Source organism: Brachyistius frenatus, unplaced genomic scaffold (assembly GCF_029030835.1).
Source record: "Brachyistius frenatus isolate BFR_SWC_R1_liver_20210118 unplaced genomic scaffold, ASM2903083v1 Contig_18, whole genome shotgun sequence".
Lineage (NCBI taxonomy): Eukaryota > Metazoa > Chordata > Actinopteri > Embiotocidae > Brachyistius > Brachyistius frenatus.
The window spans coordinates 2334964-2357585 of NW_027210617.1; the positions used below are offsets into that span (position 1 = coordinate 2334964).

Genomic DNA, 22622 nt, shown 5'->3' on the forward strand with positions numbered 1-22622 from the left:
TCTTTGTTTGCTTTTTAATGTGTGTTAATTCCATGATTAAAATGCGAAATTAAATCGGTAGGCAGCCATAAAACAGCTATTCTACTTCACATCTGAAAATTCGAAGTATTAAAACTGCACAGGGTAAGGTGCATTTTTGGTTTCATGAGATCCGAAGATTTAATAAACACTCAAACAAAAATAACACAGTTCATCATAAACATGAATGTTTCAGTCATATCAGTGTATTCATATAAAAAAAAAAAATCTGCTACAAGTTTGAAATTATTTGGTTATTTATTAAACAAAGGTTATTGTTGGCAAATATGTATACAAATATTAGCAGGTGTTGAATACAAAAATAGGACAACAATTTAATTCCCATCCACAGCATCCCCCGTCTGCCATCTAGTGGTCCATGATCGCCCTACTTCACAGGAAAGATGAAAAGGAAAAACACAAGAGCTCATTTTGGGGGAAAAGCCCAAACCGTGTCCAACATATTGACTACATGTTAAACTAATAAAAAACGCAGGTGTCGCAGTAAATGTTTTATAGGCTATGCTATGACAAGCAGTTTCACTGGTTTGAGAAGTCCGTGACTTCTTCAGACTTTGTATCTATTTTTGCCCTCCTCGGATCTCCTGGAAGGATTTGGGGTCCGTAGGTTTTTAGAGGAAGAGACTTCCAGGTTGTCCATCGGCAGCCTTGGGCGAGGAGAGGGCTGTCTGTTGGCCGTAGGACGAGTGTTTCCATAGATAGGATCTGATTCTGCATAAAAAAAAAAAAAGGAAGAAGACCGTTGTTAGGAGTCTATTTTTATGATCTGCATTTAGGTTCTGGGACAAGTAACAGAACAGAATCTAAAATGGTTTTATTTTCTGAGTGATTTGTCTGATTGGTTTTCTTTTGTCTGCACATTTTTTTTTTAATGATTTTATGATCTTATCTCCCTCAGATAAAAGGAATCCATCACTTCAGTGTAACTGAATAAATCTTCAAGATCAATAAACTAGAAGAAAAATACAGTTTTAAGTAGGCTATATTATTGACTAATGGGTTAATGATTTTGAACATGATACTGTAGGCAGCATGAATCTTTCTGCTACTTCTGTTTGTGCTTCATCCTGTGTGGTCAAACCACCACATATAGGTCTCCATACTTCTTACTGTTGCATGAGCTGCCCACTGCCCCTCTGTGATGTATTGTGCCACTATGAAGCCCTGTTTCGTTCTCTGTGGCATAAACTAAGTTAAAAAATGAATGTGAACTAAAATCAAAAGGAGTGATTGATTCTGAAAATAGTTTAAGGTTAATTTTCTTTGTCAGTCAATAGTTTGGGCTCTGGAAAAAATAGTGAAATATGTGACAATTTGACATGAAATTATTTGGATTATTTTTATTTTCATTTGAGGTCATGTGCAAAAAACAAAGGAGTAGTTTTCATTGAACACTGTTTTAGATTTGGAAATATTAAACACACCTCAAGCTCAATTTAAGAAATCAAATCAAGCTATATGGAAATGTGTTTTACATGTGTAACACAGACTGCTCGTGCAGCTGTTAGTAAAAAATGTTTTTAAGCAGTGGTAGCTGCAGATGCGGGTGTTTTTTTTCTGCTGTATTTCCGCTGCAATTATCTAATGCTAATTATCTCAGCACTGGTCACTTGGCTGCTTGTCCTCCACTGAGCTCATGCCTACAAAATAAAATGTGGTCTTTTTCTTTCATGTCTGTGATCTGTTTAAAAAAAAAAGTGAAAAACCTTTACTCTACAAACTACAAGTTAGGTAGCTCATTTGTCTTGGTCTGATATTTTAGTTTGTGCTGTCAAAACACACAAAACACTTGCTTGCACAGTTTGCACCCACCGGCCACAACTTGGGAAGATATCTGCTGTCATTAAAACAGTTCTTTCTCTGTCTTTCGCTCTTTCTTTTAGAAATACAGGCACAAACAAACACACACACACACACACACACACACACACACACACACACACACACACACACACACACACACACACACACACACACACACACACACACACACACACACACAAAATCAATCTGCCCCTAATTTATTCTTTCAAATGCAAATCTTTGCAATAAAATGAATCAGCCTTTAACCAGTGCAGAACTGGTTTTGATCTGATTAAGTCCTGAGAAGTTTTCTGTGAGATTACTGTCTTCTTTGTCTAGTGCCCTCTTTTTCTCAGAGCGACATTTACCTCAGTCTTGTGGCTTCTACCATCTACAGAGCTGATCTACAATCTACAGAGACTGATTACTGCAAAGTTATGAGCTATAGATGTTGATCTAAACCGGGTACCTGTGCTTCTGCCCCGTCTTCTTCTCAAGATGCATACAAGCAGCAGGACGATCAAGATGAACGCAAACACCCCCAAAAGGATCCACGGCGACCAGACAGCCTGCAGGGGATCGTCGATGGGAGTTGCTGTGAAAAGGAAAACTTTACCATGAAATGTGGGCACATTTTGTTCGTTGATTAACTGTGTCAAAGTGTGTGGAAGAAAGACACAATAATCCACGTTAAGTGTATTAATTCACTGAGTAATGTACAAACAATTGTCTCAAGCTACACACTGACTAATATAAAATTAGGTTTGGTTTAATATGTGATCACTTTAAACACGTGAACTCTGGTCAAGTGACCAGTTTTTATATACGATATAAACACAGTTCCTGTGTGCAGTTCGCACTTCTCAGAATAAATGTGACTATTTTCGACACATCATCCTCAGATCTTATCAGTTCTGTAAACGACCACCAACTCAGCAACATTCATTGAAAGGTACACCCAGTTTAAAAATATGCTGGTTCCCCAAAAATGCATAATTGTTTAGAAGAAGTGGGTCTACATTCACACACACACACACACACACACACACACACACACACACACACACACACACACACACACACACACACACACACACACACACACACACACACACACACACACACACACACACACACACTGACTGTGTTTCCTTGTTTGTTGTATATAATATATATAGATATTTAATGTACTGTATATATACTGTATATACTGTGCATTTTATATTTTATATTTATATATATTTATATTTTTTATTTTATTGCTTTTCTATTATATTATTCTATTCTATTATTATTTTATTCTATTGTTTCTATTATTGCTCCTGTATGTATGCTGCTGTGGCGAAAAAATTTCCCCTCGGGGATTAATAAAGTATATACCTACCTACCTACCCTACACACACACACACACACACACACACACACACACACACACACACACACACACACACACACACACACACACACACACACACACACACACACACACACACACACACATACATTCACACACACCTTGAATACTCGTTACTAGTAACGGGTGCGCTGTGTTTTCCACTAAGCTCTTCACTGTCATGGAGGAAGAAAATGATATGAAAAGCATTAATTCAGTCATTGCAAGCCAGAGAATCTTTAGTATGTAAATTCATGATAAAATGCTTCACGGTGCAACTTTTTTTGTAGCATTTATAAGCAACATATAAACATGTAAAAATAACACAAATGTAGCTGTTAGCAGGTATCAGTGAATGCTGCAGTATAAACAAATAATAAATTACATTAATGTCAAACATCTATAATAATATTAAAATAGGATACCATAGGAAAATAAATTGTTGGCAATATAACTGTGTTTATCGCTGCTTACAAATATTTTAGCGTTATGCTAATAATTTAATAAATGTTAATGTACTGCTCATAAATGCTAATTATAGAGATGTGAAGTCAAATATGACCAGCTTTACCAGCTACAAGCAATACTTACAAACAACTACTTCTGTCCCTTCGCTATTATCACTCTTATATAGAGGAATCACTGCTGTGACTTGGCAAAAGTACCATCCGCTGTGCGTGTCATTAACATTTGACAGGTTATATGTCATGTCAGTGTCTCGGCATTCATCCATGGAGAAGTTTTCAGGTTTGTTGACGATCTTCTCAAACATTTTGCTTGAGTTCTCGAATGGGCGTCTGGAGGAATTAAAGTACCAGGACAGCCAAGATCTTTCGTACGTCTTCAAGCCGCAGTGTAAAGTCAGAGAGGATCCACATGAGACTTCAATTTTTTTCCGAGTTTTATCCAGACAGACATGAGTTTGATCTGAAATCACCATGGCTGCCGCTGTAGACAGATGTAAAAAGAAAAGTCTGTGTTACACTCTGCTAATGTTGAAATGTGACATATAGTTCATCAGGAACAAAAACTACAAACAGACAGGTGTGTTTTATTCTTCAAGCAACTCTGCTCACGTCTGTTCATTCACCCTTGCCTTTAATACCTTCATGTACTTTGTTGCCAGTGTTTAAATCTGTTGAATATCAAGTCAGGAGTCTTACCTGTAAGTAACACCCAAGTCGACTGTTTCAGACACATTTCCATATTATCATGTGCGAGGTGGTCTTACTCTCAGTCTCATCCTGTCTCTGCTGTCTCTCTGTCAGCACATCTGACAGAGTCAGATGCAGAAGCTGTGAGTGGGTGGTAGGTAGAGAGAGAGGGAGGAGTTTTTTTTTTTTTTTATTACTGTACTCTGACAAATTGATGTTTTCACTGAGGGTGAAAACTATTACACTACTGTCTGTAGTGGAAGCACAAACAACAAGATGGAAAATAAATTAGTCTTTGAATCTTGGACCAAACTCACTCTTGTTTCATATACCTTCAGTCAAAAGACATGACAGCGACCTGCCAAAGCGACTTCACTGCAAAAAATGTACATCCTGCATACTAGATTGGTGTCAGACAGCGACTGCCTCAGTGAGACATGTGCATGTGCTGACTTGCTTGACTGCCATCAAATAAAGACTCACAATGAGGATACGGAGGGGTTTGTGAAACTTTTGTGGCTTTTGGTGCAAGGGTGCTAAAACTTATCTCACCTTGTTCCCACAGCGTCTCTGGGGAACACTTGGCTTCCTGTGACAAGACACAACTAAGTATGATGGGCTCATGAACTTTCTAATTCAATTTCCAAACCACAACTGCAGGAGAGACAACACAGATGATAAAATTATTGTTATTCTCTGGCAGTATATATGGTATATAAACAGTGTATAAAAGAGTTAAGAGAAAAGCTATTAAAACATAACAACTTCTGTGACATTTTACAAATCTGACACCTGTGTTGCACTGATTCGCTGTGATAATATAAGCCACTCTTTAATTGACTTAAAGACAGAGGATGTAGCAGGTGTCTGATGTCTACACAAAGAAACATCTGACAGTTGCAGGTAGTGTAAAACTTTTCAAAACCTCAACCTTATGAACTTCTGTTGTTTGGAAACTGAAATTAGGTCTTTTGTGTCTTAGAGTAAAGATATCATCTTAAAACCATTTGTTCAGTAGTTTGAATAAATTTAAAACAAATTGAAGACAAATGTCCTGTGTTATACTGTTAGGAAAATAAAAGGGAAGTCAGTAGATATGGATCTTCTCTCAAACTGAATCTCAGTATGTGTGTTGATGTTTTAATGTGTAACTATTTTACAACAAAACAAAACATTTACAGCTGTAACTTTGAGGGAATCCTGAGTGTGTTCACACACTTGGCCATTAAAGCTGATTGACAGCAGCCAATGCTTCAAATATGGGTGTAAAAATTCTAAAACATAGACGCTTCAAAAACATCTTCAATCTGACAACACAGAACATTTATCACCTACAATCAGCACAGTTACAAGGGGAACACCCGAGATTAGTATCAACAATTCAGTATCCAACTAAAAGTGCAATATGGTCACAATCTGCCCTTCTGTTCCTGAGTTACAGCATCATGTTCACAAGAATGGGACAGACATGTGGTCACAGTTCCCTTGACCTTTGACCTTTGACCACCAAAACCTAATAAGGTCATCCTTAAGTTCAAATGAACGTTATTAACAAATATTTAAAAAAAAATTCCCCCAGGGCGTTCCTGAGATAACATATTCACGAGAATGGGAGGATGTGAGATCACTGTGACCTAGACATTTGACCCTTGACCTTTTGAAATTACCTCAAAGCATTTTTAAAATATTGCATTCACAAGCCTAGGACAGACAGACAAACTGAAAAACATAATGCCCCCCGCCCCTGTGAATGATAGAAATGTTAATATGACAATATCTGATTGTTTCTTAAGGGCAGAAATATTTTTCACCAGAAACAAATTTGAATCATTTATGTTTAAGTTGCTCATCTTGAATAATTGCATTGAAAAACAGAATCTCAAGAGCGTAATGTGAAACTTGAATTATTAGTTTGAAACTGAATTTCAGTCAACTTGAAACTGAAAGTAATATTATTATTATTTTGCTCTGAAACTATATTTGATCTTCACGGAAAAATCTATTTCAGTTTTTTTTATTTTTTTTATTTCAGTTTGTCTCTTAATTCCGGGTCCTTGAGAAACAGCGATCGAATGCACATTCACAAATACTCTGAAATAACAATGTTTGGATGTATTGATTAAAATTAATACTGTTTTACGGTTTATTCTGACATTGGTAAATCTAGAGGCAGGGTCCTGTTTCTGCCAGAGAGAGCACTACTTACACAGCGGTCATGAGGTGATTAATAGGGGAGAAAATAAAAAAATAAAAAGTTCTGCTACACAAATGTTCAGTTGTTTATTTATTAAATATTCCAAAAAAAATTACCTCCTTGTGCCTCATGATTTCATTTAAATAAACCAGCTGATGAATATCAAAGGTGGGTGAAACTGCTTAAAAATAATTTAGGCTATATGTGAAATGTGACAGGAATCTGTTTTGCAAGAAGGCCAAATAACTGGGAGCTGTAGGTAGGATCTTTAGTAATATGTTGTAGGTTATTTCATAGTTTACGCAGATAAATGGGATGGAGCAAAGAATACAATATAACCCTCTGTAATGAGGTGGGATTAAAGTAGGCTATAAAGTACAAGATCCTTAAATTAAGCACAATATTTGGGTAAATGTACCATGTGACACCACAGCTGGATGCAGGTGCTGAATAAGTCAGGAGAAGGACATAGGCGGGAGTTTTAGACCAATCTGATCTAATTATGTAACAAATTTTGTAAAAGTCTTGAACTTGGACCAAAACTGTATATTATTATATTCATTTACTTTTGTATAAGAAGTAACACATTACGGGCAAAAACTGTACAATATGTTGTTTCATAGTGATGACTGACAGAACTGTCTATTTTTGATCAAACTCCATAAAACGTAAAAATATCTGCATTTGAGACACTAATTATGTCAATATCAACCGTGCTTGTACTCACGTTTTCTTTTCTCCGACGGTACCTGAAGGTGGCATCACTTCGTCCCAGTGCAGGAACATCACTACCCAGAATCCTCCGCTGCCGCATGCGCTCCACGCACTACGGCCCAAAGGCGTTGGTGGTTGGTGTCCGTCCGAAGATGCGTTGCTGCACCCTGGCAGCATCAGTACCAGCTCCGCCGTGCTAATAAACCAAAAAGCAAGGGGCACGGAGGAGAAATAGCGGCGGTGTTGGCTGCTCCTGCGGCGCCGGTGCATCTGGGCGGCAAAATGGGAGACCAGAAGGTGAGCCTGAGCAGGAGGAACAGGTGTCTCTGATGGGGGAAGCCGTTTCAGGGCGTAGCATACAAAGGAGGGAGGGAGGGAGGGGGGGGTGGGAGAAGCTGCAAAATGAGGGAGTTTGTGGATGCGGCACCGACTCGTATCTCGCAGTCGTGCGGTGTGTTTGAATCGGTGTTTGGCTGGTTAAATGTGAGGTTTATCGACGGCTCTCTGCTCATTGTAGCCGTGTACCAGTCACGGACAGTGGGGGCCGTGGCGCAGAGACTCTCGCAGCAACAAACATCACACAGTCCTCCAGTATGAATGGGCTTGTTCATTGTGGCTCGGTCACAGGAGTGCTGAGGGAGTGGTGACAAACCAGAGGTGGGATTGGTGTAGTAGCGGGTCCAGTCCTTTGAAGTCGGCCTTTTAATGATTGTGCTGCTGCATTATTAAATTATGAATGCGCATCCTTCCGCCCGTGAAGTGTCCTCCCTTTCTCCTTGCGCACCGAGGCTGTCTCTGAGCCCATCTGAGAGAGCAAATGCTTCATCGGGTTTTGATGGCAGCTCAAAGCTTTTTGTGTCCTCTCCAGCCGAGCACTGATTAGCACCACTTCAACCACAGAGGAGGCCCTTCAATGAGCTCATGTTTGGTGAGAAGAAGAACCTGCCGCCCTGCATGGAGCATAATCCACCGCACACTCTTCAGTCTGAAAGGATCAGATCCAGTCTTTTAGCTGATTTAACAAAACTGAATTCAGAGAAGTGAGTTTTTTTTTGTTGTCTTTTTCTTCAGGAGTCTCTGCGCAAGATCACCCACACGCTGGCTATGAAGAATGAGGAGATTTCCAACTTCGTCTGCACCCTCAAACAGAGCCTGGACAACCTAGAGGTACAGAAACACACCTCGGTTTAATTCAGGCTTCACACAGTCTCGCACTTTTCCTCTTGTCTCTCATGTATTCGTCAGGCTGTGTGACTGAAAGCTTAACTTCACTTTGCTGTGACCCCAGGCGAACTCCAACCGAGTTCAGGAGGACATGGAGTCGGAGTTCACCTCCCTCCACTCGGTTCTGGACGAGATGAAGGCAAACATGGTGACGCGCATCAAACAGGAGAAAGCCAGCCGCACGTATGAGCTGCAGGTAGCTGCTGTCATGTCCTGATGCACTCGAATAGTCGGATTTTAATCATATCGTCATAACGACAAATAGATGAATAGTGATGAATAGATGATTGAATAATGCAGCCTCAGGACTGAGTCATGACTCTCAAATGATTCAGTTAACTTAAGGCCTCCACTGTGAAACACAACAGTTCCATTATACTCCAGAGAAACGTGTGTGTGTTTGCAGATGCACTCTGTTTGACTGTGAGCTGGTATTTCTCTCAGAGTCAGCTGAGCGCCTGCTCCAAAGCCCTGGAGAGTTCAGAGGAGCTGCTGGAGCTGGCCAACCAGACGCTCTGCTCCTCCGAGACGGACGGTTTCACTCAGGTAAACGGACAGACGCCGGCTCTGCTGTCATGCCTCGCCACTGTTCCCCCTACTCACTGAATTTGCAATGACTGGTGATGAATTTCAGTGTCCATATGTATGACGTAATCTGTCCTTCTTGTACTGGCAGTTATTTTAACAGCAGCAAACTGTTTGTGTTGAGTGACAACATGACGGGCTCCAACTCAGGTTTTCTCTTCGCTCCGTATCTCCTTTTCCTTTTCCCTCTCTATGCTTCTCCTCTCCAGGCGGCCAAAGACATTAAGGATAGGTATCGTACTCAGCCATCCTTTGCTTGCCTTCTGTCATAGCCCCCTGTAACCAGTGAGCCACCTCATAACGTAGCATGCATGCATTCAGACGAGTAGCCACCGCACCCATGTCATAGACAATAGGCCTTCTGGAAAGCTCTTTTGCCTCTGTGTTTCCCACTGTCTCCTCGAGTCTGTACCATCCTGTGTCAGCCACTCCCCGGATGAATGCTGCTCCCTCTCTCTAGCTCCGCTTCTCAAATGTCGATCAGGGTGATGAGTTCAGTCGTAGAAACAGAAAATCTAGTTAGCGGCCCTCTTTTAGTGATCAGTGCCAGAATCACCTGTGATTTCTTCAGCTGAGTAACAGACGTCGCTTGTTTCCACCCCATGTCTTTGTGTGTCTCTTTGTGTGTCTCTTTGTCCGCAGCGTGACAATGGCTCCAGCCTTTCGCCTCTCCATGAAGGCTAAGGCGAATGACAACATGAGCCACTTGATGGTGGATTTCAGTCAGGAGAGGGAGATGCTGCAGGGTCTCAAGTTTCTCCCAGGTCTGCTCCACTTTTATTACAAAGCGGTGCAGATAGAAACAAAACGGGTGCAAACTCGGATACTGATGTTGATACATCCAGTACTGTAACTGTTTACTTTTACTTTACTACATTTATAAGGAAGGTTTCGCACCACGACATTTATTTAGTTACGAATTACTTTGCTAATTAAGACTTTTTATCTAAAATCTCCATCTTATTAAGTCATTTTAGTCAATGATTGACTATTAACACCATTTTAAATAATAAAATCTGCCAGGACAGTAAAAATATTCCAGCCTGTTTTTACTGCAATTCCATTTTCTTACATTCTTTTCCTGAATTAAATTTCATTTGTTAAATATTTCTGGTGCCCACTATAATTTCTTAATTTAGAAACAGATTTTTTTGAATCCAGAATTGTCTTTGTAAGATTGGAGTTTTTGCACTGACAAGATTGACAGGAATCCATCTTGTCAGGCTTCAAGTTAAATGTTTGTTTCCGGACCAGCGGTGGTTCGGACTAATCAGCGTCCTAAGAGGACGTACTGGCAGCTTTGGGCGTCGAAAAATACACTGATCTGATTGGTTGAAAATAGCCTGAATAGACGATAGACATATGGTTTATCCAATCACCTGCCTGGTATTTTTCTAAGGTGCCTGTCCCTTTTCCAAACATGTTCCAAAGATTACTTCTCAGATGGTTCTGTGACAAATTATCTGCCTTGTCAGGTTACAATAGAACTAACTGATAGTATGTACAGTCTAAAAGTTCAAATGAAATCCATCTCGACAAGCTGTAAAGATAAATGCTAGTTGCTCGATTATACATCAGTAATGACAATCCAGTTATATAATGTAATTAAAATACTGGGATTTTGACTAGTCTAAAGTAAATTTAACTCGACTATGTTGTGATATGTGGAACTAAATTTCAGAAAAGTTGTCAACAAGGGTATTTTTGTATTTATTGGTAGTAAACAAAGGCAACCTTTTAAAGCCTTTGTTGAAGACAGGCTGTGCTTTTGTTTCTCGCCTCAGTCGGAAAGTGTAATTAGAGCTGAACTAAGGCTCAAAAGCACAGGGTGTTGGACTTCCTGTGATGTGTTCCACTTAATTCCAGTCAGTGAAATGGCGTGGTGTAAACTGAAAGCGGTTGCACACAGCAATGGAAACCACAGAGTGATTACAGCTGTGTGAGAAATTGTAAATTCTTTGATGCACTTGTTGGGTTTTGCAGCTTACTTATTTAATGTAGGACTGTAGTCTCATTGGAAACCACCATTGTCACCTAAAAAGTTCAGATAAAGCCTGTTTAACAGCAAACGGACGAAGATGGCGACTACCAAGTGAAACATGTTTTGCAGCAAAAGAGCCAGATGTTATTCACAGATGTTGGTGGAGACAAAAACCCCTCTGAAAGAAGAGAGGACATGACATGACAGACATAAGGCTTCCCTGTATTTCCTCAATGTACAAATAGACTATCGCCTTAAATTTACTATATGCTGGGCTGTGGACATGTCGATTTGTTTTGAGGTAATTCTGCCCTCAAGTGACAGAAATCAGTGAATGCAGCTTTAACAATTAACCTGTGACAGCTTATGTTATGTTATAAAGTTACAAGTTTATAAAATATCAGAATTCCAGCTTAAAATCAGAGCTTGTCTCTTTAATGACTAATTAAAAACCGGCAAGCTGTCTCTTCTCTTCAGTTCCTGCCACTCCAGAGATTCAGGTGTCGGAGTGCCAGGTGTGCGACAACACGGTGACTGTACTTTGGACCTTACCGGAGCCCGACAGCAAGATAGACCACTACATACTGGAACATCGACGCACAAATCACGAGGGTCCACCGCGCATCAGGGAGGACTACCCTTGGATGGTGTTGGAGGGGATACGAGAGATGGAGCACACGCTCACTGGTAGGAGGATGACTGTGTGGAGATGTTTGTGGTAAAACTCGGATCACAGCAGCTCAGTAGAAATATGTCTTTACTCTCAGGTCTGCGCTTCGACACCCGCTACATCACGTTCAGAGTGAGAGCGTGCAACAAGGCCGTGGCTGGAGAGTTCTCCGAGCCGGTCACACTAGAAACCCACGGTGAGAATATCATGCGCAAACTCATAAAGCTACATTGTTGCTGTTATTTCACTGTGACTGACAATGCTGGAAACATTTTTGCCTTCAGCTTTCACCTTCAAACTGGACTCGGCATCGTGCCACCAGAACCTCAAGGTGGAGGACTTGAGTGTGGAGTGGGACAGCAGTGGAGGAAAGATCCAGGACATTCGCAAAGAGAAGAACCGAACCAACTCCCCGATGCACTCCCCAGCCAGGTCTGTTTGAGTGTAGACTGATGTGGTTTTTCACTATAACAGGCGTCTGAAAAACCTCATAATCCCTGTGGTCAATATGTTCAAATCTCAGGGTCTTAAAGAGTCTCTATCACCTTTCTCGTCTGTAACCAGGTCAGCCCTCATGTCTCCAAAGAGAGCCCCAACAGCTCGGCCCGGCAGAGACCGGTTCACAGCAGAGTCCTACACAGTGCTGGGTAAGAATACACACACAACAAACAGGAAACAACATATCAAGACCAGATCAGACTGTAGTTGTAGTTGAAGAGTGTGTTTGGCTGAAGTTCAGTAAAAAAATCAAAAGAGTTAAGGGAGAAAAAGGATATATGAAGTGCGATCAAAAGGTTTTGCAACGGTTTCTGTGGCACACAAATGAAGTGCAGCACAGTAATGATAATGGAGCAAAAACTACTGCTTTCTCCTGCTCCATGCACATTATTGTGTTGCCTTTTAGCCTGTAGCTTTCTAGGTGGGCCAGTCAGCTCTACAACTTTACAAATTCAGCAGACTGCAGTATGTGTTGACACTGTAGCTATCTAAAGGTATCATCCCTGCTCATGTCTCATGCCAGCTGACACCATGATTGACGCTGGCCAGCAGTACTGGGAGGTGCGCTTCGACAAGGAGAGCAAAGCCTTCGCTGTGGGCGTAGCACTGCGGAGCCTCGGACGATTCGACCAGTTGGGGAAAAGCAGCGCTTCCTGGTGCATCCATCTAAACAACTGGCTGCAACAAAGCCTCACAGCCAAGCACAACAATAAGGCTCGAACACTCGACTGTCCCATTCCAAACAGTATAGGAGTCTATGTCAACTATGATGAAGGTAAGATAGAAATACATTTGTCAAACAACTTAGAGACTGTTTTGCATGGAAGACTTAAATGCCAGCATAAAATGTTGCAGAAATCAGATAAAAATCACTAAAAATTATCATAAACTGAGTATCTTTTTAGATTTTGGATTGTTGATTGAACAAAATAAAAAAAAAATTGGCAATTCATACAATAAATCATCGACTAATTGTATGAAAAAAAAAAAACATTTTAATGTAGTTCTCAGTATGAGTTGCCTTCTTTCTTCTCTCCAGGTGTATTATCTTTTTACAATTGCAAAACTAAGCAGCTGATGCACACCTTCAAAACAAAGTTCCAGCAGCCAGTGATCCCAGCTTTCATGGTGAGAAAAGATTCTTTCAAAGCTTCTGTTATCTGAAAGACCGCTCTATCCCTCTGTGACCTTTTTTAGTTTGTAATCCTGGCTGTTGCTGCCCCCTGCAGGTGTGGAACGGAAGTTTCTCAGTATTGACTGGCATGCAGGTTCCCAGCGTGGTGCAAAGTGGCCAGCGGAAGAACAGCGGCACCAGCAGCTCCAACGCCAGCCTCACCTAGAGCCATCCACGTCTCCCGGCTGGACGCCTCTCGGCTCCGGCCGGTCTCAGTCACCGCAGCAGGTCACCTCCTCTGCCCTGGCTGCAGTCGAAGTCATATCATGGAAGAGTTACATCACTGGAGTTTGATGGTTTAGCCTGTTCCACTCGCAGTGTCTGTTGCGTGACAACATCAATGGTTTTGGGAACAGCTGAGTCATCTTCTCCCTCAGTGATCAAATTCTTCAGATGTGTGACTCTGGCGTTTGCGATTGTTTGGGACACATTAGGTGTTGACTAGTTTTCCTCTCTCTGCACATTCATTTAGCAAAGTCCCACACTGCTGCTAGAGCAACGATTTAGCGCTGGCCGCTGCCCTTCCTTCCTTTCCATCACCAAAACTGTCAGATGTACTGTCATGCAGCCAGCTGCAGGTTCAGGGTCCAGCTCTGTCCTGCCTGCTCTGTCCCTGTGCCTTCCTTCTCATTTCCAAACTGATAGGCCAAATCAGATGATCAGAAATAACATGCCAACATTTCTTTGCAAGAAATGATCTCCCTGCTACAATTTAAAAACATGTATCATGTCACTGTCGGTATAACTCGGTTATAACATGGCTTACTGAAGTTGCCACTACCCAGCAACCAGCCCAAACAACAAGCGGCTCCTACATGTTGTTGAATAGAAAGCATTTCGTCACTAAATTAGGATTTATTCAACCCCAATTTGCCAGCAACTAATCGATCAAAGGAAACACATATTAGAGATGTTGTATATGATTTCTTGACAAGGCATGCACACCGTTTACAGCGTTTCACTTTGTAGCCGGGGCCCACACTTTGCGTGCGAGAAACTGGGTCGTTTCCCCTCCTGCTGAGGCTTTGTTAGTTTTAAATTAGGGCCTGCGCTGACTGCGGGGGAGTCTGACAGCCAGACTCCAAACAGAAAGTTCAAGGGAGTTTCTCCTCATTTGAACTCCCGTACTGAAGTTGTAAGGCTCTCGGATATGGCTTCAGGATTTTGGAAATGACTTTACTGTATACTCTGTTCACCTGTCTGCGCCCTAATGCTTTTATGTGTCTATATCTAATAACACGCCTTTACTTGCAGCAGAGAAATCCCATAATCAGTAGTGGGCTGTCTGGTCCAAATATAACAAATAGCTAGCTAGTAACTACAGCTAACAAATAGTTTTATGAGAGTTAGCCAGGTTTGGGGTCCATCTGGTAAATAAAATGATAAAGTCTGGAAACTTCTATTACAAAGCCCTTATTTGTGTTACCGCCGACCTCCGAGTAGCATCCATGTCTTATGTTACGCATGGTGACAGTCTTGCTTTGTTTCTCCCTCTGTATGCGTCTCCTGAATAACTGTAGCTTGCAATGCTTTAAAGAAGCGTCCAGCTGAGAATTATGTTCACTTTATTTCATATGCTGACAAAATGTAACAGTTTATTGTAAATAGTTTAATTTTTCCACTATGATGTATCAGTCATTCAATAAAAGGAGTGAGCGCACTTTGTTTATGGATGTTTGTCTTGACAAAAAGGGAAACAAAGAAGTTCAGCTGTGTAAAAAAAAAACAGGAAACAGACCAGGCACAAATAAAACTGTTTTCCATCTGTTGCATGGCACATACCACAGGCTTCTTGTTTGCATCTGATCTGATGTGACAGCAGCAAGAGTTTTACCTCACTGAAAAACTATGTATAATACATTCACATACAGGAGGTTAAAATAACTAATCTCAGATTTCTTTCATTCAGGGCTCCACTCTGTCTAGAGAGGCAGTAATACATGATGTACTATATACAGTCTATATATGAACTTCACATGCTTGTCAGGCAGAATAAATACAGCTATCTTAGCTATGTAAAATATACATATAATCAAATTTAACAGCTAATTACACAAAACAAAAAGAATAGACAAACAACACTGATGCTGAATATTTCTGAAAAGTCTGAAAAAGAAAACTGTCAAATGTGCAAAATGTTCAGGAGACACATGGTGAAGATAATGTGACATGTACACTCCTCTTAACAGTCCATTAATTTGCTAATGAGTGTCCGAGAGAGGCAAATCAATACAGCGTTAATCTTCAGAGAGGCTTTACTGCTGACAGCGAACTGACGGGCTGCCGGTGTAAAAAGGAGGAAGAGGTTATTTGTGTAAAAAAAACTGGCTTGTGTCTGGGAGTTGGCTCTGTTCCACTGCCAGTCAGCAGACTTTCACAGATGGTGATGACTTTGGGAGGCTCCTACCAGGAGGGGTCACTGCTGAAACTTTCCCTTTTGTTCCAGCTTAAGTTTCAGCTCTGTTATTGCTGCGAGGGGAACTGGAGCATTTTAGAGAAGGAGCGTTAATATAATGAACGGACTGAAAGGAAAAATATGAATTCAGACTGCAAAAGTATGTGGACATGTGGACTCACTCGGTCTTTGAGGGTCTGCGTTGGCTCTCATCCTGACGTCTCTGTTGGTGGAGGGAGGTGATGTATTAGGGATTGATTTTCGAGGAACAGGAGTTGGAGGCATTATTGCTTTCTTCGTTGGTTTCTTCTGTGGCACTATAGAACAGAAAAAAAAAATGCCTTGATTTCAGCCATGCTGCAAGTAAAGGGAGTTTTTCCTACGACATGGAAAGTTAAGATGAAAAGACTTACGTGGGAATGGAACAGCTGAGAAATTGTCTGCCTCTTTTTGTCTCTGCTCTTCTGTTTGAACACAGACATTGGTTAGCAACAGCCGTGGAAAAAATGAAGTCATACCTGTTTATGTTTGCAAGGCAGAGAGAAGCGAATAATGGGATGAATGATTGATTGATTGATTGATTGATTGATTGATTGATTGATTGATTGAGGGGATGGGTGGCAGAAGAGTTCCACTCACCCATGTCATTCAGATAGACAATCTCTTCTTCGACTGGCACAGGCTCTGCTTCAGGAGTCTGTAGTTTTGGAGCTACAGAGAAACAAAACATGTAATTATAATTATTATTGTGGAGCTGATAAAAGTTGGAAGGACAAACATAAACAACACCGCAGCCTTCAGAAATCCCCTGCCTCTGGGCTACAGCGGGCTGCTCAGAAGACAACAGTAACACACACTCGCTGTATACAAGCTGAAAATAAACACGCAGGGTGCAGTTTGTTCAGATCAAAAATTAAGATGAAGATTTTTAGTCGTGCTACCAGCAGCGGCACAAAGAATGGCATGACACATGATGATCTGTCAGTCTATTAGCCACTTCAAGCCACAGTGAAATATCTTCAAGGCTATTAAATGGATTCATGAGATGAATTAAGACTCTCATGGTCCCCAGCGGATGAATCCTACTCCTTCTCGTGACTCTCTAACTTTTCCTCTTAACCCACATAGCAGCTGTTAAATTGATTGTCATGAAATTTTGTGCAGACAATTATATCCCATACAGATTAACTGCAGGAAATGTGGTGATCTCCTAATATTCCTCCATCATCGTATTTCATTTTGGCAAATTGTTTTACTTGTCAAATAGCTATCAAACAATTCCCATCAGCCTCAGCTGCACTCCACTTTGGTTTGTGTTTAAAGCTAGTAGCAAATGTTAGCACACGAACACCAAGATGATGCGCAGAGTAAATAGGAATCTGTTTAATGGTAACATGCTTAGCATCATTATAGCACATTTACATTAGCATTTAGTTTCCAAGTCAAAACAAACAGCTGTGGAGAACTAGAAAATGCATTTACTACAGAAAATGCAGTGTGAATGAGAACTGAGCTCAATAAGCTGAAAACATCTGAGAAAATGCTGAAGGAAAAGTTGAAAGCTGTAGGATATTATTGAAACAATGCAAAATGGCTAAAAGACTGAAAGGTAAAATCAAAGCCGAGAGCTGAAGGAAAAAAAAAATCATGAAACAATGTTGGAAAAGGTCTAAGCAACGCTGAATATGATTGAAAAACCTGCTCACTGAAAAAAAATTGTTTAGAAGCAATCCTTGCAAGAGAAAAGAAGTGGTAAAGATCAGCCAAGTAATGATGAAGCTGAAGTCCGAAACATCAAACACCTGAAGGTTTTAATTTTTAAATAATTGAAAAAGGAAGGAAACGGAACCTAAATGTGTTTGTATTAAATGGCCACAGTACCTGGTTTGGGAGGTAAACCGGTTGGGACAAGGTTGGGCAGAGCCTGCTGAACACTCGTCTCTCCATTTTCATAATCAGACCAGATAAAAGCTGTGAAAATGACCAGATATTAAATTAGTCTTGAATACCCTAAGGAATATCCAGCGATAATCTCACAAGGATGAATAGAGTAAAAGAGAGCGCGAGATGAAAATATATCAGGTTTCATACATACAGATGTTTTTCTCGTACGGTTCCTCAATGATGAGCGGAATCAAAACTCCGGCCGTTTTTTCTACTAAATAGGTGATCACATCCCACAGCGTGGCGCAGGGCACCTGCACAGACAACAACTACTTTTTAACAACTAAAGAACAATAAAACACATACAGGAAGTAAAACAGGGTGTGTTTCGAGTCTAACATTTATAGCACTACAGAGATAAGACTTCAAGCACAATAACCATAATGTAATCGTTAAAATTCATGAAACCTGCAACCATCCGCACATTGAGTTTAACTACTGATGGTGCCATAAGTGCCAAGAGGGAAATCTGCCAATGCAACCACACACAAACACATTGGTTTACTGTATATCAGTAATGTGATACAAAGATCACAGCTAAGTCATGAGAATAGCAACCAAATGAAAGTCTCATCCACTTCCACTTCCGCAGATGCAGAAGAAATCCGTGAGCGGTGACTGAAGAGGACATTTTTTTTTTACGGTCACGTCTGCGTTTACTGATAATCACCGTCTTCTTTCCGCGAGGTCATGTGCTCATCTGCAATAAAGCCATAAAAAAAATCTCCAGCTATCAAGTGCAACTGCATGTTTTCCATTGTTCGTTACTGCCAAGTACATGCAAGTTGCACACAGGTGGAGTTGCACACAGCAGATTTCCCAAAGCAATAAAAAGGGAGTGTCCATTTACTCTCCTTTATCTGAAATATTATGCAAGGATAGGATTCCTGATAGTTTTACTTAACACTGCAGAGACCAGACCAAAGTCCTTTATCTGTGGCACATACAATGTATACATTAAAAAACAATAAAGCCATGAGCTTGGCCTGAGTTTTAATACTCACAGGATTGTTCACATCGATGTTGAAGCCCCCATCGTGTTTACGAATCACACGGTAGTGTCTGAAAATAGAGCTGAAAGAGACGAAAAATAAACTGTGAAACTGGGTAAAATGCCAACATGAATCATTTGGTCTCTGATGGTAGATGAGTGATGGGGTGTGTCAGAAGTGACAAAGAAAAACAAAGAGGATCAATCACATAAAAGAAGCCCTAAAAAGGGTGAAGGTTGGGAAGTTTAAGATGACATTAAAACCAAACACGAAGGACATGTTGGCCAATGCCTTGGTTACCATGGAAAGTGATGACTCTGAATGTGATGGAGTTTTGTGATGCAAATCTTTGCATAAACACATTATGCTTTAGATATGTGCGTGTACCCTTCGTGTTCCTGTCTGGTGGTGACAGCGAAGGAGTTTCCGTCCCTCCCGGGCCTCAGCAGCATGTTCCCTCTTTTGGCTTCTTTCTTGAGCAGCAGCTCTGCCTCCAGCCGGGACACATCGTGGTAGCAGCTGCAAGAAAACACAACGATGACATACAGGGAAACAATGTCGTCGCTCGTCGACGACTGACCTAAAAAGTTATACATGACACCTCACAGACAGAGTGAGAATAGATCATATTTTGTATTTGCAACATTAAAAGTCTCTTGAAAATGTCATTAACACTGACGCTGGCATGTCTGCTAGGAGGCTGATGTAGGGAGAGCAGGTGGTGACAGCAGGTGGATGGATGTTTTGAATCCTTTCCTTTTCCCTTTCTATGGCCTCCTTCAGCATGTGGATCTGACCTGGGAGCAAGTTGAGGGACGAGGGGACAGACAGCTGCAGGAAGACACAGTTTCAGTTTTAAATCTGTGCAAATGAGGGGTGCCTCTCAACATCAGTGTATTATGAAAATCAAACAATAGTAAAATATGTGATGCTCTTTGTGTCCAAGTGTGATACATTTTAAACACCACATACCTCAGTCACAGAGTGGATATATCCTTTCCATAGCTCACGGGTCTCAGCACTTGGAGCCTGTAGAGACAACAGAGTACAGAAAAACATTAAAAAAAGAAGAAAAAAAAGAAAGAGGAACTACTTTGGATAAAAAGAGGATGAGCTATATACAGTCGGTTGAACATATTTCCTCACAGTGAATTTGATGTTTCCATCCTTCATCTGGAGGATGAGTCTGGCTGCGTCTAAGTTACAGTCCTGGCTGCTGTCGTTTGTGACCGAGATCAATCCACTGAGATCAAGATTGTCTATGTACTGACATGCACAAACAAAGATTTATTAAGAAACAATTTCATCAATAATCATCAAAATCTCTGTAAGCCAACGCATATCTCTAGGAATACGTACGTCATTGTCTCTCTTTTCATTGAAGAAAAAAAGTGTGTTTCCACACAGGGAGGTCCACAGTTTCCGAGATGTCTGCACAAAAACACATAGAAAGAGACATACTGACTAAAAGATAACGGATAAAACAGGGATGACAGAAACAATCCTGATATGGAGATCAATATAAAAGAAGTGTGACATTTTCTATTCTAAAGAAAAAAAACAGTTGTAAATACAAGCATGTAGGAAATAAATAAGGCAGTTGTCATTTGTGCAGATGAAATGCAATTGAAGAGTCAAGTGATTGTGACTACAACAGAACCCAATGCGTGATATTAAAACACTGTTAAGCTGGAGTTGTTTGGACCTGAAGGGAATAGACAAACTATAAATGAGTCCCCCAATAAATGTGCGTATATGAGTAGACAGGAAACTTGAATCAGAGTTTATTGTCACCATTTTCTGTTTCCAATTAAAGCCACAGCAGGTTTTGTCTGTTTCAGGTAGTGACTCAATTCAAAACAACCTGAATAGCACATTAACATTGTAAAACTGGTAAGTCTGCAGAGGAGGCAGTCCCAAATAAGTACCAAGATGAGACAGACCCAAAGAGTTCTGGGAATAAAAGTTATCCGTTCAATTTAATGCGCACACATTTGAGTGTGTACAGTCTTATCATAAGACAAGATATATTATTTGCAAAGCCTGCCGTGCCAGTTTGTGTCTTAACTCTTCTTTCAGTTCCTGGTTTGCGCTAATCTTCATGGCACAGAGAGGAGAAATGCAGTCGTACCAGTTGGAGAGCTAGTGAGGTGTTGCAGGAAACTCAAGTCAACATGAACTTCAGCGAAAAGGAGTGATAAGAGGCTGCTCTCTCTGCCCACAGAGCAACTCATAACCTGACATTAACAAAACAATGAGTACATCATCACACTGGAGTTTTATCATAGTAAGCACAGGCTTTGTGTAGGAAAATGAATTAAAAAAATTCCACACATAAAAATAAAATTATTATGGCCCAGTACAGTAGAGCAGTAGAGTACAGGTGCTGTATGACCCTGATAAAATATATTATAGTTAACAAGAGTTGAAATGGCGCCAGTCACACGTTTTTCTCCCTCGCTCTCTCTCAAACACCCTCTCTCTCTCACACACACACACACACACACACACACACACACACACACACACCAATAAAAACAACAGACACATGTCAGCAATTACTCACTAAATCAATGTCAATGACAATCAGAAAATAATCTGCAAAAATCTTCCAACCAAAATTGCTTGTCATTTTTCTGTTCCAGGTTCTCCTTTCTGAGGATTTGGTGTTTTTCTTTTTCTTATAGGGCTACAACCTAAGATTATTTTCATTAGTGATTAATTCATAAATTATTTTCTTGATTAAACGACTAGCTGTTTTTTTAAAGTGTCAGAAAACAGTGAAAAATGTCTACCAGTGTTTCCCAAAGCCCAGGATGCAGCCTGAAATGTTTCGTTTTGGTCCTCGACCAACAGTACAGAACTAAATGAAGTTCCGTTTATTGTTCTGGAGGAACAAAAGAGCTAGAAACAGAGCATTTCATCATTTAAAAAAATGACTACATATGTCTAAATAGTTGATGATTAAGTTTATGTCGATCAACTAACCGATTCATAAACAATTCGTCGCAGCTCTAGTTAGATAATGAGTTTACAAACACTCAATCAGAAGACCTTTAGCAATTTGTGAACATCAACGTTTAACATTTCAACATTTTATAAATCAAATTATTAATCAGCACAAATTACTCTTTTATTTCATGCTGAAAATTGAATCTTTTTTTTTTACAGCAGTCAGATAAAATAAGTAACCAAAGTGAAGAAGAAGATTTTTCCAGCCCATTTCACTACAAAGCAGACAAATACCTCTAAAGCAAAAAGAGAACAACTTTCCCCCTCTTGTTTAATGATCTACCTTATCTTTGAACGACCTCTTCTCCAGGTATCCTTCATAGTAACACGCTGACAGCTGGTTCTTCTGTCGTCCTGCTCGCTTTGCCATCACCAGGAGTGTAGATGCTTTCAACAAACCCTTAGATTCTCACGAGAATATATCGGCAGGGTGTTGCTTGCTTGTACTACAGCTCTGTGCATCTACATGTCCAGACGGAACCCACGGTTTGCCACTACAGAAACTCAGGTGGCAGCGTCCTTACTGCTGATTGGTCAGTGCGAGGAGGGGGCGGGTGCCACATCCACAGGTGAAACTGCTTATGACGTAGGCGACGTCTTTCCAAATCATGGAAAAACTTGATAACGCGAGGGTCAACTGAAACAATGACTAGCTTTATAATATTATATCTTTGTGAGTTTTAAAATGTTAAGGAACTGTCGCAATCAGAAAAGAGACCGAGTTTATCCTTCATGTTAACTATATGGAAGCCTGGTGGGGAATACAACAAAACAATATATATATATATATATATGTGTGTGTATACACACACACACACACACACACACACAATATATATATATATATATA

At 40.5% G+C, this 22622-nt stretch overlaps 3 protein-coding genes across 9 annotated transcripts; 1 reads left to right on the forward strand and 2 right to left on the reverse strand.

Moving 5' to 3' along the window:
- Nucleotides 1-266: 266 nt before the first annotated feature.
- On the reverse strand, nt 267-7567 carry LOC138618829 (uncharacterized). 4 transcript variants are annotated; one of them, XR_011310758.1, is made up of 5 exons: nt 7311-7419; nt 4399-4530; nt 3827-4183; nt 2312-2437; nt 267-750 (listed from the first exon to the last, which is right to left on the reverse strand). XR_011310758.1 is itself a non-coding variant. In XM_069694835.1 (5 exons), exons 1-5 carry the CDS (start codon nt 7565-7567, stop codon nt 587-589), a joined length of 936 nt encoding a protein of 311 aa, XP_069550936.1. In that variant the 3' UTR covers nt 267-586. The 4 variants fall into 4 exon arrangements, 1 of the variants encoding a protein (XP_069550936.1); XR_011310757.1 differs by having other exon boundaries at nt 3358-4183; XM_069694835.1 differs by lacking the exon at nt 4399-4530 and adding an exon at nt 3358-3411 and having other exon boundaries at nt 7333-7567.
- fsd1 (fibronectin type III and SPRY domain containing 1) lies at nt 7510-15089 on the forward strand. Of its 3 annotated transcripts, XM_069694831.1 has the most exons (14): nt 7511-7594; nt 8166-8225; nt 8369-8464; nt 8586-8720; nt 8966-9067; nt 9316-9338; nt 9749-9870; nt 11565-11774; nt 11855-11953; nt 12042-12189; nt 12322-12404; nt 12779-13030; nt 13295-13383; nt 13485-15089. In XM_069694831.1, exons 2-14 carry the CDS (start codon nt 8211-8213, stop codon nt 13593-13595), a joined length of 1485 nt encoding a protein of 494 aa, XP_069550932.1. In that variant the 5' UTR covers nt 7511-7594; nt 8166-8210; the 3' UTR covers nt 13596-15089. The 3 variants fall into 3 exon arrangements, with proteins under 3 accessions (XP_069550931.1, XP_069550933.1, XP_069550932.1); XM_069694830.1 differs by lacking the exon at nt 8166-8225 and having other exon boundaries at nt 7510-7594; XM_069694832.1 differs by lacking the exon at nt 8166-8225 and having other exon boundaries at nt 7510-7594; nt 8586-8717.
- LOC138618828 (signal-transducing adaptor protein 1-like) lies at nt 14978-22237 on the reverse strand. 2 transcript variants are annotated; one of them, XM_069694834.1, is made up of 13 exons: nt 22056-22237; nt 20120-20191; nt 19907-20026; nt 19733-19789; nt 19440-19591; nt 19148-19279; nt 18773-18842; nt 17920-18022; nt 17706-17795; nt 16464-16535; nt 16238-16285; nt 16007-16141; nt 14978-15910 (listed from the first exon to the last, which is right to left on the reverse strand). In XM_069694834.1, exons 1-13 carry the CDS (start codon nt 22140-22142, stop codon nt 15846-15848), a joined length of 1203 nt encoding a protein of 400 aa, XP_069550935.1. In that variant the 5' UTR covers nt 22143-22237; the 3' UTR covers nt 14978-15845. The 2 variants fall into 2 exon arrangements, with proteins under 2 accessions (XP_069550935.1, XP_069550934.1); XM_069694833.1 differs by having other exon boundaries at nt 16238-16288.
- Between the last annotated feature and the right edge of the window lie 385 nt (nt 22238-22622).

Coding starts and splice junctions, on each gene's coding strand:
- fsd1 (XM_069694830.1), top strand. Junction 11,775..11,854: donor GATGGAGCACACGCTCACTG/GTAGGAGGATGA, acceptor CTTTACTCTCAG/GTCTGCGCTTCGACACCCGC. Junction 13,384..13,484: donor CAGTGATCCCAGCTTTCATG/GTGAGAAAAGAT, acceptor TGCCCCCTGCAG/GTGTGGAACGGAAGTTTCTC.
- LOC138618829 (XM_069694835.1), bottom strand. CDS start 7,567: ATGCACCGGCGCCGCAGGAGCAGCCAACACCGCCGCTATTTCTCCTCC. Junction 3,412..3,826: donor AGGGACAGAAGTAGTTGTTT/GTAAGTATTGCT, acceptor CCTCCATGACAG/TGAAGAGCTTAGTGGAAAAC. Junction 751..2,311: donor AAGACGGGGCAGAAGCACAG/GTACCCGGTTTA, acceptor TTTTTTATGCAG/AATCAGATCCTATCTATGGA.
- LOC138618828 (XM_069694833.1), bottom strand. CDS start 22,142: ATGGCAAAGCGAGCAGGACGACAGAAGAACCAGCTGTCAGCGTGTTAC. Junction 20,192..22,055: donor AGAGGTCGTTCAAAGATAAG/GTAGATCATTAA, acceptor GTTTTTGTGCAG/ACATCTCGGAAACTGTGGAC. Junction 18,023..18,772: donor ACATCGATGTGAACAATCCT/GTGAGTATTAAA, acceptor TTGTCTGTGCAG/GTGCCCTGCGCCACGCTGTG.